Here is a 15316-nt window from a genome sequence, read left to right on the forward strand (position 1 = left end):
GCCCCTTGTCCCCAGGGCAGCTTGGGGGGGGGGGAGTTGCTTGTTTAACCCACAGCCGAGGACAGGTCACGTGTTCCTACCACCCCTCGGTGGGCACGGCAAGCAGCTCCCTCCGCTGCAGAGGAAGAGTGAGCAAACCATCAGGCAGCTTGTGGTGTAATTAAATTAAAAACTCGTTTTTCTGCCCAGCCGAGGCTGTAGGCTCAGTCCAGCTTCCCCAGGCTTCTCCACTGCTGGGGGGAAGCCCCGTAATTTCAGTCAGACTTGGGAAACACATGTCTAAAAACCACTGGAAGTACAGCTAGCAAATTTCTATCTTACACTGGATTACTTTAAAATTAGACAGTATTACACTTTAGTCCTTTCCCTCCCTCTGAGCTATGGAAGTAATATAGCAAGCTCTTGGCTAGTTACAAGTTTTATTACAAATAAGCATTTAATGACTGAGTCAGTTGCACAGTTTTGGCCAAAACAAAAACATTTCAAAAGAAAACAAGAGTTGTGCTACAGATAAGGAATGATCTTGCACTGCTAGAGGAGCAACCATGTCCTGGCCAGTGTCTGTCCAGTACGGAGAACATCTTGACTTGGTCGTTTTCTGCAGAACTGTTATAATTGGCACACACGACAAACGCTCAAAGCTTTCAGGGCTAAAAGCAGCTTTACAGCATATATTTAAAATAACTGAGGGATAAAACAAGAGGGGCTGCGTAAAAGATCACTTAAGGTGAGACAGGACAGTGTTTAAGTTTGGCATCAGACAAGACGGGAATTAGTACTCAGCCAGGCTCAAGACATACGGCTTTCTCCAAACTGTAATGAACTAAAGGGTTCTAAATATACAACACTTTGGACAACCAAGATGCTTTCTTCCTTTCTTCTAAATTACCAAAGACCGAAAACTGCCTCGCTTACGTTGCAGCAAGAGGCAGGGAAAAACCAAAAAAGGTGAGTGCATTTCCCATGCCAGGACTGCAAAGCTGAGCTTGTCCCCCTAGGACAGCAGCAGACATCTAGGAACCAAAGCGAGTAACACTGCAGGCAAATTGCCAAGCCTCTCCCTCAGGAAACAGCACTTTGTATTGCATCGGATGCGGGGTGCATGGCTCCGCCGTATAAAAAAAGCCAACGGAAGGCTCCACTTCCAATCAACGAAAAACAGCACCACGAACTGTTCAGTCCAAGGCAAATCACAACGGGAGCTTTTAAAGGCAGCATCAGAAAGTAGTTCACTTTCTGTTCTGTACCTCCCCCTTGATTCAAGGAGTTGAAATTTCCCAGCCCAAGAAGCAGCACCAGCAAACACTGGCATAGGAAGGGCTAACAGCTACGCCTCCTTTCAGGCAACCATGGCCCTTCCTGGCAGTTTTGCTTTTTGTTTTTTCTTTCTTTCACGTGATCCCAGTTAATTGCATCCCTGCAGCGTGGCGTATCACAGTCAGAGCTGATCATGTTCCAGATTAACTCTTCTATTCCAGGAAGATTTTCCTGGTTAAAAGTTCATTGCCGGCAATGAATGCACCAAGACCACCAGTGCCAAACATTTTTAAATACTACTGAAAAGAACAAAACATCCCCCTTCCCTTCCCCCTCCCCCCCCAAAAAAAAAAAAAAAAGACTGCATAAAGCCGAACAGACCCATCCTCTGCAGCACAGCACAGCTCAAGGACTGAGCAAGCCCCCAAAATCTAGTTCATCCATATAATTTCACCAGGAAGTAAAAAGACTGCTGAGGGAGCAGAAAGGCTGGAGAACGCAACTCAACTGTCAGTGTCCAAGATACAAACTCATGCCAGCATCACTGGACATTAGGAAGGAAGCGTGCACCTGGATTCTCACACACACATCAAATCCCATACCCAAAATTTACTTTCTCTCTCCAAGGTGGTGCTAACTGAAGAGTCTAGAGGTGCACGTGCTGTGACGAGCTCTCCTCCAGAAACAAACAGAATCTACACAGAAAATAAAGGAAGGACAGAAGAGTTGAGAAAATAGAGGGACAGGATTTCCTAACAAAAATTATAAAACCATAACTTAAGAAAAGCCCAAAGCTGACAGTGTTCAAGCTATTGCTGTAAGAATGCCTGGCAAATCGAATGAAGACTCTTCTCTTCAGCGACGACATCTGGAGAGAGACAGAAAGGAAAGGAACAGGAATTATGGACAGTGAAGGGCAAGGCTGGAACTGCCCAGCACACTGAAGCCTGAGTCTTGCATACATCACCCCAGACAGAGGTAACATGGGACCTGGCAATGCTCTCCTCCCAGGATAGATGTCTGTTAATTTTACAGGGGCCCTATGGCAACTTTAAGACCAGCATGTTACACCTGTAAGAAAGCAAACTTGTTCTAGAAGCTGATTTTTAAGTACAATGTAGGGAGTGAACACTGTTAAGCTAAGAATTAACTTCATGCCCTTCCCAGCACTGCCCATGGCTGGTACCAAATGAAAATGTTAAGTTGCAGCGATTAAGAGAGGTGAGCTGAGCTGTGCACCGGCAGGGCAGTCAGCCAGAGAGACACACACCACACGCCAGCATCACCTTCCCTACAGCCTCTTCATTTGGGGATGGCCTCCAAGCCATCGGGTATCAATGCAGCACCCAGACTGGTCGCATTAGGGAGCACACAGGATACGCAGCAAGCCAGAGGCTCAGAGTATCTTCAGGAGGATAAAAATTTACAGGGAGGATTCTTCAGCTTTTAGTTTGCTACAGTACCAGATCTGGAACAACCCAGCCCCCAGCGATCCCAGCTCTCTTTGGCACTGCAAAGGCCCAGTTCCCATGACCAGGGGTGGGGAAGTGCATCTGTGCTAGACTGGGGCTAACCCTCATTTTCACTCTGCAGTTAAATTTTGGAAGCATCTGTTACATGAAGGAAAGAGGGAGGAAGGAGGAGTTGGGCATCCTTGGTCCCCTAGCATTCAGCAACAAACCCCCGCTCTCACTCGACATGTGTGTGCACAAACGCTGCTCTAAACACAACACACAACCCCCGCCAGACCAGTAGGAAAGCGCTGCCTCCATGATCACCTACCGCACAAAGGGAGAACGCATTTCACTGTTAAGTCTGCCCTTCCTGCTGGTGAGGCCCAAATGCCAGGTTTTAGTGATCCCCCTCCAAGGCTGGATGACACACACCCAATTTTCACATCCTAACCCCTGCAGCAGCTATGACAACTCAGAGCTCAGGTCCACTGGTTTGACAGAGAAACTCACTGTCTCCAGAGATGGGGAGAGCAGCCATTTCAAAAGTGTTCTTTGGCAAAGTTGAGAGACTGCTCCCAAAATACCAAACTTCTTGAAATCCAGCAACCCCTTGCTCAGCTTTGCCTCCATTTTCGGGAATGTACATCTATGCTTTGTTTCTTTGTCTGAATTTAATCTCAAACTCCTGTGTGTATTTTTGCACTTTATTATGTGTCAATTTGCTAAGGAAATACCCACCCACATCTGCTACACAGACACGAGGTATTCTGCATCCCTCAGCACAGCTGGAACACGTCCGTGAGCACCAGCACTTTTCATGGTGTGCCAGTTTTCTACCAACCGATGTGAAACATTCGGATGTCAGGAGGAAAGACTGGGCAAGGAATTTTTTCCATAAGGAAAGAGGTTGAGGTTGTTAAAAGTTACCGGGAATCAGTCATGATTTACTGATGGGAACTTCAGCTCTGTTATCTCCAAGTCAGGTGAGCTGCTGCCACTTCTGTCGCTGTAGGTGTCCCTGCAGAATTCAGAAAGATTCTGTTTGATGGAGTGCAAGTGCTTTATAGATGTAGTTTTGCATCAGGAACGAGTAGAGTTTGGTAGCGAGTACTGAGCTGAGGTTGAAAAGCAAAATAACACAATATTCCTGGTGTAGCTGTCCTTTTGGAAAAAGGGCTGAGTCATCATCAGTTTTACGGTTTGTGAATTGAAGTGATTACACATATAATAGGCATTTCACAAGGCAAAGTTATTCTAAAGGAAATTCAAGAAACAGGAGCTAGGAGACTGGTTAGCCACCCGTAAGCCATTCTATTTCCGCTTCCCAGTAACAGCTGATTGCCTTTAATCCATTAAACAGCTTTTTCAGAATCACAAAGTAATTCAGATCAGAAGGGACCTCAGGACTTTATCCAGGCATGTTCTGACATTCTCCAATGACAGAGACTGCACAGCCATTCTGGGCAACCTGCACCAATGTGTGATTGATCTAAAGGTGAAAAAGATTTTCCTTATATCCAGTCAGAACTTCTCTTATTTCAGTTTAGGTCCATTGCGTCTCATCCTCCCGCCATACACTTCTGTAAAGATACTGTTTTTATGTTTTTGATAAATGTTTTTGTAGGTGCCGGCAGGCTGCTCTTAGGTGCCCATGAAGTCTTCCCTTCCCCAGGCTGAACAAGCCCAGCTCCTTCGACCTCTCCTCCCTGAGCAAGCACTCTAACCTCCTGACCTTAGTGGGCCTCCACTAAACTCTCCAATTTATCAATGTTTTACTCATACTGGGAGACCCTAAACCGCACAGAATATTCTAGATGTGGTCTAACAAATGCCAAGTAAAGCAATATAATCACTTCTCTCCATCTACTGGCTGTGCTCCTACTCAGCCCAGGACACTGTCTTTCCTTTGCTGCTGGTTCATGTTCAGTTTGCTGTTCCCCATGACCTGGCTAACAAGAACCTTATGAAGTTCAACTCTGACAAGTGTAAGGTCTTGCACCTGGGAAAACATAGTCCAGGAAAGCAGCACAGACTGGGATCCACCCAGCTGGAGAGCAGCTCTGTGGGAAAGGACCTGGGGGTGCTGGTGGCCAGGAAGCTCCATAGGAGTGAGCAGGGTGCTGCTGAGGCCAAGGAGGCCAACTGGGTGCTGGGCTGCATCAACAAGGGCACCACCAGCAGAGATAAAGGAGTCATCATCCCACTCTGCTCAGCACTGGTCAGGCCACACCTGGAATCCTGTGTGCAGCTCTGGTCCCTGCTGTACAAAAAAAGATGTGGACAGGCTGGAGGGGTCCAGAGCAGGGCCCCCAAGATGATCCAAGGGCTGGGAGGCCTCTCTCAGCCATATGGAGATGGGCTGAGAGAGCTGAGTTTGTTCAGCCTTGAGGAAAGGAGGCTCAGAGGGGATCTCATCACCACGTACCAGTACCTAAGGGGAAGCTACAAGGAAGATGGAGACTCCCTTTTCATAAAGAGTCACATGGAGAGGACAAGGGGCAATGGACACAAGCTGCTCTTGGGGAGATTCTGACTGGACATGAGAGGGAAATGTTTCCTCATGAGAACAGTCACCCATTGGAATAATCTCCCAGGGGAGTGGTTGACTCCACCACATTGGGCACTTTGAAGCCTCAGCTGGACAGGGTGCTGGGCCGTCTTGTCTAGGCTGTGCTCTTGCCTAGAAAGGTTGGACTGGATGATCCTTGAGGTCCCTTCCAACCTAGGATTCTATGATTCTCTGATTCTCAGCAGAGCTGCTCCCCAGCTGCTGAGTCCCCAGGCTGTGTTACTGCGAGGGGTTCCCAGCACAGGACTCCGCTTTGGTCCTTATTAAGCCTCATCAGGTTCCTCTTGGCCCACTCCTCCAGCAGTCCCATCCTCAACCATACAGTCCATTCCCCCCAGTTTGGTGTCACCTGCAAACCTCATGAGAGTGCAGTGATGGGACTTACCTGAAAACATGGTAAGAGTTACAAAGGACGGGAGTACAGGGGAGCACAGGCTGGGCTGTAACTGCCACCAATATTTTTAGATTATATGCTAAACATGAAACGACCTGTGACCACAATCACAAAAGACTCCAGCAGCAGATCATACTAACTCAGGATGCTGCACTAGAGAGGAAGCTTCAGCTCCTCTGCTGTGAGAAGCCATTTCAAACTCCAATGTGCAAAAGCAGGAAATTAAAATATCCCTCATCACTTGGAGCACTGAAACGAGGCATCTTCCCAGAGAACCTCTCTTCAGAGCAGATCAGTCAGAGCACAACTGACAGCTGCTCTCCAGACATCCACACAGGAATTACTGTGGTGCAGCTGCACTGCAGCTCAACCCAGGAAGGCCAATACTTTCCTTTTTGCATCGCTTTAGTTTAATACATTCAGTGCTATTTCTCTTCTGCATTTAGTTTGGGGTTTTTTGTTTAGTGCACTCCAGCTACATAAGCAAATCCTCTGTGTTCTCCTCTATAAGGAGGAAAATGGGTCACTATCAAAGCAATGCATATTTGTTGCATGTTGCCACATCTGCTGAACAGAACCGCAGGGTGTTAGGCAGCCACAGAAAGAATTAAAGGTACCATTAAGTCTACCCAAAACCTCAGTTGCTTTGCAAACTGAGACAAAAAAGCTTAAGCCAGCAGAAAAAAAAAAAACGAAGCTGCAACCGCTAGGGCCCATTCTTTAAACCGGTAATGGGAACAAGCTGCTTAAGGGAACGTGGATAAAACCCCACGAGGTCTCCAGTCACCTAAAAGACCAGGCCCAGCTGCAGTTTCCCCGAACACCTCTGACTGACAACACGAGACTGCATATGGGACCTGGCTGAAGGCAGCTCTGTGGCACTACAGTCAATCTTAAAATGCAAGACAAGAGGTTTCAGAGGAAGAGAGGAAAGAAGAGGTGCTGCAAATACCTCCTAGGTACCCCCCAGTAACGTTGTGCCAAGAGGATTCTCCTGTTTATCCTGTAGGAGGAAGCACTGCCCTGTGAGAGGTCTGACTGACTGGTGTCTTCCTTCAACCTACCTGGGTGAGAGCCTGCAGCCCTTTTGTAGATAATGCGTGAGTCTTCCTGCAGACGCCAAGAGGAGGCCAAAGTATGGGGGAGATGGCTTAATTGGTCTAGAGAGGAACTCGGGGTGATACTGAACACCAACAAAGAAAGGATGCTCTAAGAGAAAGAAACAGAAAACATTAATGTCATGTCTCTTAAGCCTGTGGCTCAACTGCAGTTGAAAGCACTGATCAAGCCCTGGTGATGGGGAAGCAGTGTCATTTCTATCCTGCCTTTTGTCCCTAAATGGACAAGCACATGGGATTCTTTTTTTAGTGTCATTTTATGGACAAAATCATTCTTGAGAGCGCCTGGACTGGTCCCCCACAAAAACCTCCTCATTACCCTCCAAACACTCTCCCTTGTATACCTACACCCACAAACTAATTGCTTAAGTACTCACCTTCCAACTCAACCACTTCCATTCGCTCTCCCTCCTCATCCTGGCCTACAAACTTCAAGCCTTGCTCTTCAAAACACTTTTTCAATTCTGGATTGACCTAGAAGACCAGAAGCAAGAAAACCCATGATCTCTTGTGTTTGGATTACATAGAAAAGCTCAACACCTACAACAGCATTTTTACCTCAAATCTGTGTCTGTGTCTCTCTTCCAAGAAATCATGATCCCCGTACAGCTTCCCTGCACCAAAAGGAGGATGTTTGTTAGAGGAAATGCCAAACAGTTCACACGATGCCAAGTTTTAACAAGTTCATATGAACAGCATCCATCAGAATCTGCCACTTCTAGAGGGGACCAAATTCACTGATCTCCATTTCGCTACTGGAACAAAGCCTGCAAACACCGACTGTTCAAGGATGCTTTAACACTCCCAGGTCTCACTTCCCCATACCCACCATACACGCACATCATCCCCAGAAAACACTTCCAAAAGAGGTAAGAAATGCCTTACTCATGATTGAGTTCTTGGTTTGGAAGAGTGTTCTTCTCTTGCCAAGCCTCATGGTCCCACCCATTTGCCCAGGATTATGTTCCGGCATGTCTATGACCTGCGAAAAGCATTCAGAGAGAGAGGTGAGAATGAAGAAGGAATAACAGTCCCAGGCAGACTCTGAAATGTTAAAGGGGGATAAAAACCCCAACATCCATACAGAAAACAAGCAAACCACCCCAAGGAACACTGTCCTGACAAGGTAGACCAACAGAACTAGATTAGTTAGCTGAGTTATTCTAGTAAAGGCCGTACAGAACATACAGAAGGTTTGTGGGTATTCAGGAAGCCTTAGCACAGGGAATGGTCTCAGTCAAAACCTATAAAGATCCCATACACTAACACTGCACTATTTTCTGAACTGAATGTTAAACAAACAAACAAGTAAATTTACAGAAAAAAAATCCCCAAATCAGAATCAATTATACTTTGATAAATAACTTCACAAGCAGGTTTTCTGAAATATTTTTCCTTTTGAGTAACATTTGAAGTTCTAGCAGAAGCCAATCGTTACAGTGGACCCTGAATGAAGCACAGAGCCTGCAGTCTAAGAAAGGCAGGTTCAGAAATCCATCCACAAATGTTCCAAGGAATTCATGACGGTCTTACATTAATTTCTGGGATCATAATTAAACAACTATGCAGTGGAATTTGGATATCTCAAAATCTTTCACATTTGCTCTGTGAAATCAGTTCGCTTTCAAACTGCCCTTTAAGAACCTTTTACCTCTTAGAAAGCACCGTATGAAAAAGTATAATTAAAAATAAAATATTAGCGTTTCACCTACAAAAAGCACTGCAACCTTCTATGAAGCAGCAACTGCCATACAGTTAACTAGGCAAAGACATTTTCTTTTCACACTAGTAAATCCTGGAAGACAGACTTAAAAGCCACAAGATGTAATAATCCAAGCTCTTAACTGCACCTACAGGTATGTGCAGAGAATTCCAGCACAGTAAGGATATGGCAAGCAATAATCATAAACTCACCACTGGATGAGCAGTTTTGGGGTCAAATTCTGTCGAGTTAGCATCTGCAATGCAACATTCATCAATCAGAAACGCGAAGTCCCTCATACCCTGACATGCATTTACAGGACCTCCCCCAGGTACAGTTGTGTCTCGTCCCCACACTTCTGGCAAGCAGCAGCCTTAACTGTGCTGAGCCACTCACCTGCACAGAGCTGCCAGCTCAGCCCCCAACACAGAGACGGGACTCTCTCAGCACTGTTCAGTATGAATTTCTGAGACTGACTGGAGGTTGCAATCTTAGGGCAACCAGTCTAGTGCAGTCGGTGACAAAAGCAGGGTCATTCAGTAAAAGCACACATTCAACAGCTTAGAATATTTTAAATAAAGCCAGGGAGCAGGAAGGGAGCAGAAGTACTCTCAGAAACATTTTCCCCTACCTTCACTATGAGCAAGACTCAGAATCAGGCTGAGAAACTAAATTTAGCACTCTGTAAAGGGAGTTTTGACACCAGGGACCCAGTCAATTCAAGCAGTGGAGCCCAGAAAACAATTCAACTCACTGAAGTCAGCGCAACTGCGTCGTCAGCTGAATTGCTTTTTGGTCCTCATTCCCACTGGCTATAATGGGAATTTAGGATGTCCAGTACACATAGGCACAACTCCACTTCGGTGTTTTATTCAGGAGCTGAACCTCACTCTAAGCAATAGAAATTTTTCTGTCATTATAAGCATGTCTTACTCCATTGATTTTTTATTTGAATAGGATAAGGAAATTATTCTTTTTCCTTTGAATTAGCAACAGAGATGAGGAATTTTACAAGCCTAGGAAAAAAAATAATTAATGAAAAATTAAAAATGACAGATATTTAAAAATTACAGGTATCACTCAAGCAATCAACGAAATGACCAAAATCCAGGATGGGTTTTGTGCAATTACCTTGCCAACCAAGAACACTGCGTGCAAACTCCACAACTGCTAACTGCATTCCCAAACAAACTCCTGCAGAAGGCAAGGCAGAACAGAGATCAAGTCAGGACAAGGACCCCTGAGCCCATACCGCAAAGCACACACACCTTCACAGAGCAGTCCTGAGTCAGAGGAAAACCTGGATGAGACACAGACCTTTGGCTTGGATCTGGGCTCTGTTCCCTCTGTCCCAAGTAGTTCTGACAAGTTTTACTCCACACGTCCCTTCCCCAGCCACTCGCCTCACACGACATTTCCAGTCTCTCACTATGTCCAGTTCATTTAAACAGTCACGTATTTCTTCATGCCAAGATCACCTCAGCCTCCTCTGAAACTTCCACTGAGTCTCCTACCCCCTCATTACAGAGATTCCATTTCATCACATCCCAGCCAAATCCAGCCACTTCGGAGTGAACTATAGCTGCATTAACCAGTTAAGCTGAGCATAGATCATTGCCTTCCTCAGCCACTTACTAGAAAGCTCTTGCTGCAGACCAGTTAGGCTGTTACTCAACCTCCTTCTTTTCTTTATTTCTTCTTACAGAGGAAACATGTTTCTCACCTAAGAAGGGTTTTTTCTGTTTTCTTGCCCAGGAAATAGCTTGAATTTTGCCTTCTGTCCCTCGAACACCAAATCCACCAGGAACCAGAACTCCGCTGCATGAGGAGGAAAAGATTCCATTCACACAGGGCTCACCAGCATGGCTCCCCCCAACCAGTACCACCTCTCTCCCATAAAAACTTGAATTTGCAAGGCCTCATTCCTGAAAAGGGCTTTAAAGTGCCCTGCGTGGCAAGGCCTGTCTGCAGCACAGTTTCTGTATGACTTCACACAAGTGGTCACATAATGTCACAGAATTTTCAGGGAAACATTTTATAAATGCGTAAAAAAGGTAAAAACCTTCCCAAGAAATCCAAAATGCAATGCAGGTTACAATACCAGAATGGTTCATGCTGCATGACCCACGTACTCTGCACCAAGCATGCCTGCAAACATACCACCCAGCAAGGCCCAGGCTGACGAAGCCGCTGGCTGCAGTGTCAAGTTGTCCTAACCGCAGGCACAAGGATATCAAATTCTGCAGGAAGTTCTTCATTCTCCTGGTACCACCCAAAGCCTGCTTCCCTGAGGGCTTCAAGCCCCACTTGTTCTTGTTTTATGGGCTAACTCTTGGCATCCTCTGCATCCTAATGCTTTTTCCCTTCTCATGCTCTCCTCCTAAAGAACTTTATACCACATTTACACCTTCCATCCTCTCTCTTTGGCTTTAATAGCCTCTGCATGGAACTGGCTGCTCAGAGAGGGGGTGGGGTCACCATCCCTGGAGGTGTTCAAAAAACACATAGATGTGGCACTTCGGGACGTGGTCTATTAGGCATGGTGGTGTTGGGTTGATGGCTGGATTTGATAATCTTGGAGGTCTTTTCCAACCTTAATGACTATGATTTTTATCCTTTCCCCTTATTTCCTCTCACCCTTTTTCCCCACTAAGCCTGTGCACATCCTCATCTGCATCATCATCTCCACTACTGCTGCCTTTCGCAAACTCCCTCGCTTATTTAACAATTCTCCATTTTACATCTGAATTTCACTGAGAGGCATCTGGGGCAATGTCAGAGTGTGCTGGCACAGCACCTAAGAAAACAGTCTCCAGTGAGGCTCTTAATTCCAAAATCGTCAATAGCAGCAACTTTATCAGACAAGCTCCAAAGAAACGGCCAGAGTATAAGAGTCTTACTCAGCACCACACAGCTTCTGCCACGCTTCATGGTATCGGACAGGTTCTTCCTGCAGAGTGTCTGGCTCCAAGTCAGCAGAGTCAATATACTGGGAAGAAATCCAAAAAAAGGATGATGAGATGCTGCCACAAGAGTGTAAATACAGTGTCTCCTTAATTCTCATTACATTAAGATATCATGATCCTCCTGGATAGCTCTGGGTTTGTTACCTACTAGATACTTGCTTATGTATTTTCTGGGCTGATTTCCTGTCTGCTAGTCAGCAGAACTGCTTTCCAGCATCATCACACTACAGATGCAGAAACAGAAGGCATGGTTTTTTGCCCTTCTCTGCAGCTCTGCTGTCACAGAAATGAAGATGATGTCCATAAGACCCAGACTCATTAAATATGAAGTCTTAACGGAGCACAGCAAGATAGGAACACAGAGCTATGCAGACAGAAACAACCACACAGCAAAAAGAAAACCGAATCACTACCTCATCAAATATACATAATTTAATCTTCAAGAGAGACTGAAGAACAAATAGGGTCTGGTGAAACACAGACTGTTGTAATTAAAGGATGACCAATGTTACATATGGAAAAAACTGCAAATTTTCCAGTTTCTCATCTCTGGTATCTCTGAACTTCTGAGTGTTCTGGCAGGCTGCTTACCCTTCTGAACAACCATTTTTGTCTTGTCTTTTTTTTTTTAAGCTTAGAATACTGCTAACAGTTCTTTAGCCCAATGCGAGATGTCCATGCACAGCACTCACAGAACCCACTCCCATTCCAAACCATACAGACACAGCTGTGTCAGGAACTACCCATAGACGCATGCACAGGGTTTACCCTTCACCACTCTTACTTGATTTTCTTTTCTCCTCTACCGATTTTGTAAGTCGAAAGGTGACCCAAACATAGAACAGTGCTGTTAGAGAGCAAGCACCTATTTCCATGACTCACCAGCATCACGAAACAGCTGGACGTTTAGAAAGCATATTTAAATTAAAGCAAAATTTCTGGCAACAGATACACATTTCACCTCTTTGGGGCATCTAGCTAGAACCAAGACCCTTAAAAGCACCTGTGCAGCCAAACCAGCACTAAAACTAAAATAAAGTCTGAGGCAGGAGCACCATAAAACCTGTCAGTACGACAAGGGTAACAGCAACAACCCTAAAAAAAGGATGACTTTCAACAACTGTCCGAGGAATTAAAGCAAACAGTCCCCTCCTCAAATATATCTACCACTATCACAGTTCAGCACGGAACACTGAAGAGTTCCTATCAATTATACAGACACCTTGTATGTCTTACAGGATGAAAGGCTGGTTTGCTTTGAAGCTGTTTTATGCCTGCCAACAGATGTTCTGATGCTGTAATCCAAGGACAAATTTAAAGTTCACTGGCTGAATCAACTCTCCCTTTCTGTCCATGGGTTTGTAATTAAGATGGGTAGCACTGTAGGTGTATTGGGAGGGGAGGATTTTTATACACATGCACCCACCCCTACCTTAATGTCAAGTTTGTGGTTGATAGCCAGTGCAGAATGCTCCAGTGCTTTAATGACAGATGCGTAGGAATCTGAAAACTTGGTGTATTTGCCAACAAGTGCAATGGAACATGTTTCAAGGAGACGGTCATACCTAAACAAAATCAAAACTCAAGGGTTATTTCGTTATTAACAGGAAACGGGGGCAAGAATCACTTGCATTCTCTTCAGCTTTTCAAGTAATATAAACAGTTGAAAGTCTGTCCAACTAGAGAGATGATGACTTTGGAAGAGATCTCTTTTGTAACAATTATGACTTAAAAACATCAAAGCAGGAATAGAAGAAAAGGAAGAAAAAAGAAAAAAAAAACAATGACAGAGAAAAAGAGTTGCAGAAAGTAATGTGTAAATTAACTCATCTGTCCTTATGCTGAAAAGCCATTTTGAGTAGATCCAAGCTGTCTTTTTAGGGAGCTGCATTAGATTCAGTCTGCAGTAAACTATTAAGAGAGGATCAAAGCACGACTCTGCATATGTTTGTACTGTACAGCATCTTCCCACGCTGCTTCTGACTGAGTTCACTTTGGAAGTCATTTCTGTATTTCTGTCTGCTAGAGTCCTACGGTCATACTGCCTACATGTTCAATCCCAGCATCTGGCATGGGATTTACACAACATTCTTGGCCACAGCTAAGGGACTGTTTAAAGTTCATTTCAAAATTGCTAAGTACCTTCAACCCAGCTGGTTACCAAGGGCTTTCCCCTGTCAAAAGAAAATGTTCTTGACAGTGGTGACTTGTGTCGTGCATATAAAGGGAAACATACAGATCTTGAAAATTAATTTCTTGTAAGGACAAACATATTTAGTGCTTCAGAAAGGGCCTGAATGGCAACTGAAAAGATTCAATTCACTATTTCCCCACCAAAAAAAACAAAACAAAAAAAAAAAAAAAAACCAACCAAACAAAAAAAACCCCACACCCCAACAAAAAACCCAGTGTCCTAGGAGTCTCAGACTCAGTTATGAAACAGTTGTTTCACTTGCTTGGAAGTATACTCAAAAAATACATTTTACTGACATTCCTGACAACTCCTACATACGCCTAAAGAAGGATTTCACCACTTTGTAACATGACTAGGGTTTTTTGCATAAAAAGAGAGGGCAGAATTGTCTACCTTTTAATTACTTCAAACTGGTTTTGATGTAGACAGTACACTACCAACACAAGATAAGAACTCAATAACATTATCTTACAGGATTCTCATGTTGAGGTATTTTTTTCAGTTAAACGTCTAGGAAGAAAATGCATTTTTGTAGTTAAAAAAAAAAAAAAAAAAAGGAAAAAAAAAAATTGACTGCATGAGAATGCTTGAGGAACATGATTAACACTCATAGTGCCTGAGAAGAGAAACTAATCTGGAGTCTTAAATCAAACTACGCCCAGCGGTGCAGCTCACCTGTCAGCCATTTCCTTCCACTTCATGAGCATCCTCCTGGGCTGCCTCTCAATGGGAAGGTCAAGCCTGTGTCTGAAGTAATCAACAACTCCCTGCTCCTCTAACAACAGAGGAACCCGGTAGATAGAAGAGACATCATGCACACAGATGACCTGTTCATAAAATATGAATGTCATTAAAACAGATCTAAGTGCCAGTGCAATTATTTTTAGACAGATACTCAGAGACCTTCTGTCTCCAGCAGGCAACCATATGACCACCTGAACTTCCAGGAAATAATACCTGTTGAATAACATAACATATGAATAGCTTAGGACTAGTTTCCCCATACTTGCAAAGGTCATCCATCAGCACTTCCCAGGTATTACTGCTCACTGGAGCTCCTTGGGAAGGGCTGCAACAATACAACCTAGCAGTAAGAAAGTCAGCTGCTATGCAAGTTATGCGACCACACAGCGAAGTTCAAAGAACGCTTCAAGGAGACTTCTCCTGCAATACAGCCATCTTGGTAATCCCAACTAAAACTACGGTTACACTGCCCACAAGCCCAGCTTCCTCGTTTCCCACTGCTGTCATTCTTAACCAGGGCTCCCAGTCTGATTAAAGCCCAGGCAAATCTGTAATCTCATACTCAGTCTTTCACTAAAAGACAAAATTTTTCAAGCTCCGGATGGATTGGAAGGCGGCAATATTTAACCTAGAGACTGTTTGATTATTTTCCAAGGTCCACCTCAGACCATGCTATGCAGACTAGTCTCAGTATAAGAATCACGCTAACATAGAATTCTTGCACATCACATAACATTAAAGTGAAGCAACGCTTCTCTCAAACACCGTTTCAGCTTTTCTGTGCAATCTCTCCTCATGCAATCTTGGGCAGAGGAATAATGTTGTAAAAAGAGCTGTGTACGAAACACATTCATGTATCCTTCAAACCTAATTTTGGGCAACTACTCTTTGGCCTCTGATACTGAAAAATCTCATTCT

At 44.5% G+C, this 15316-nt stretch overlaps 1 protein-coding gene across 1 annotated transcript in view; it reads right to left on the reverse strand.

Moving 5' to 3' along the window:
* Window positions 1–1643: 1643 nt before the first annotated feature.
* Window positions 1644–15316, reverse strand: part of CTPS1 (CTP synthase 1) — an 18699-nt gene continuing 5026 nt past the window's right edge. The window contains exons 7-18 of the mRNA XM_035901273.1: window positions 14330–14481; window positions 12893–13025; window positions 11395–11483; window positions 10218–10312; window positions 9626–9688; window positions 8707–8750; window positions 7678–7774; window positions 7351–7406; window positions 7170–7266; window positions 6739–6883; window positions 3639–3729; window positions 1644–2125 (exon numbers count right to left, since the gene is read on the reverse strand). Coding sequence (XP_035757166.1) covers window positions 3645–3729; window positions 6739–6883; window positions 7170–7266; window positions 7351–7406; window positions 7678–7774; window positions 8707–8750; window positions 9626–9688; window positions 10218–10312; window positions 11395–11483; window positions 12893–13025; window positions 14330–14481 — 1056 coding nt within the window. The 3' untranslated portion in view covers window positions 1644–2125; window positions 3639–3644. The remainder of the gene's footprint in view (window positions 2126–3638; window positions 3730–6738; window positions 6884–7169; window positions 7267–7350; window positions 7407–7677; window positions 7775–8706; window positions 8751–9625; window positions 9689–10217; window positions 10313–11394; window positions 11484–12892; window positions 13026–14329; window positions 14482–15316) is intronic.

The sequence above is a fragment of the Egretta garzetta genome, unplaced genomic scaffold, assembly GCF_000687185.1.
Source record: "Egretta garzetta isolate BGI_Z169 unplaced genomic scaffold, ASM68718v1 scaffold368, whole genome shotgun sequence".
Classification (NCBI taxonomy): Eukaryota; Metazoa; Chordata; class Aves; order Pelecaniformes; family Ardeidae; genus Egretta; species Egretta garzetta.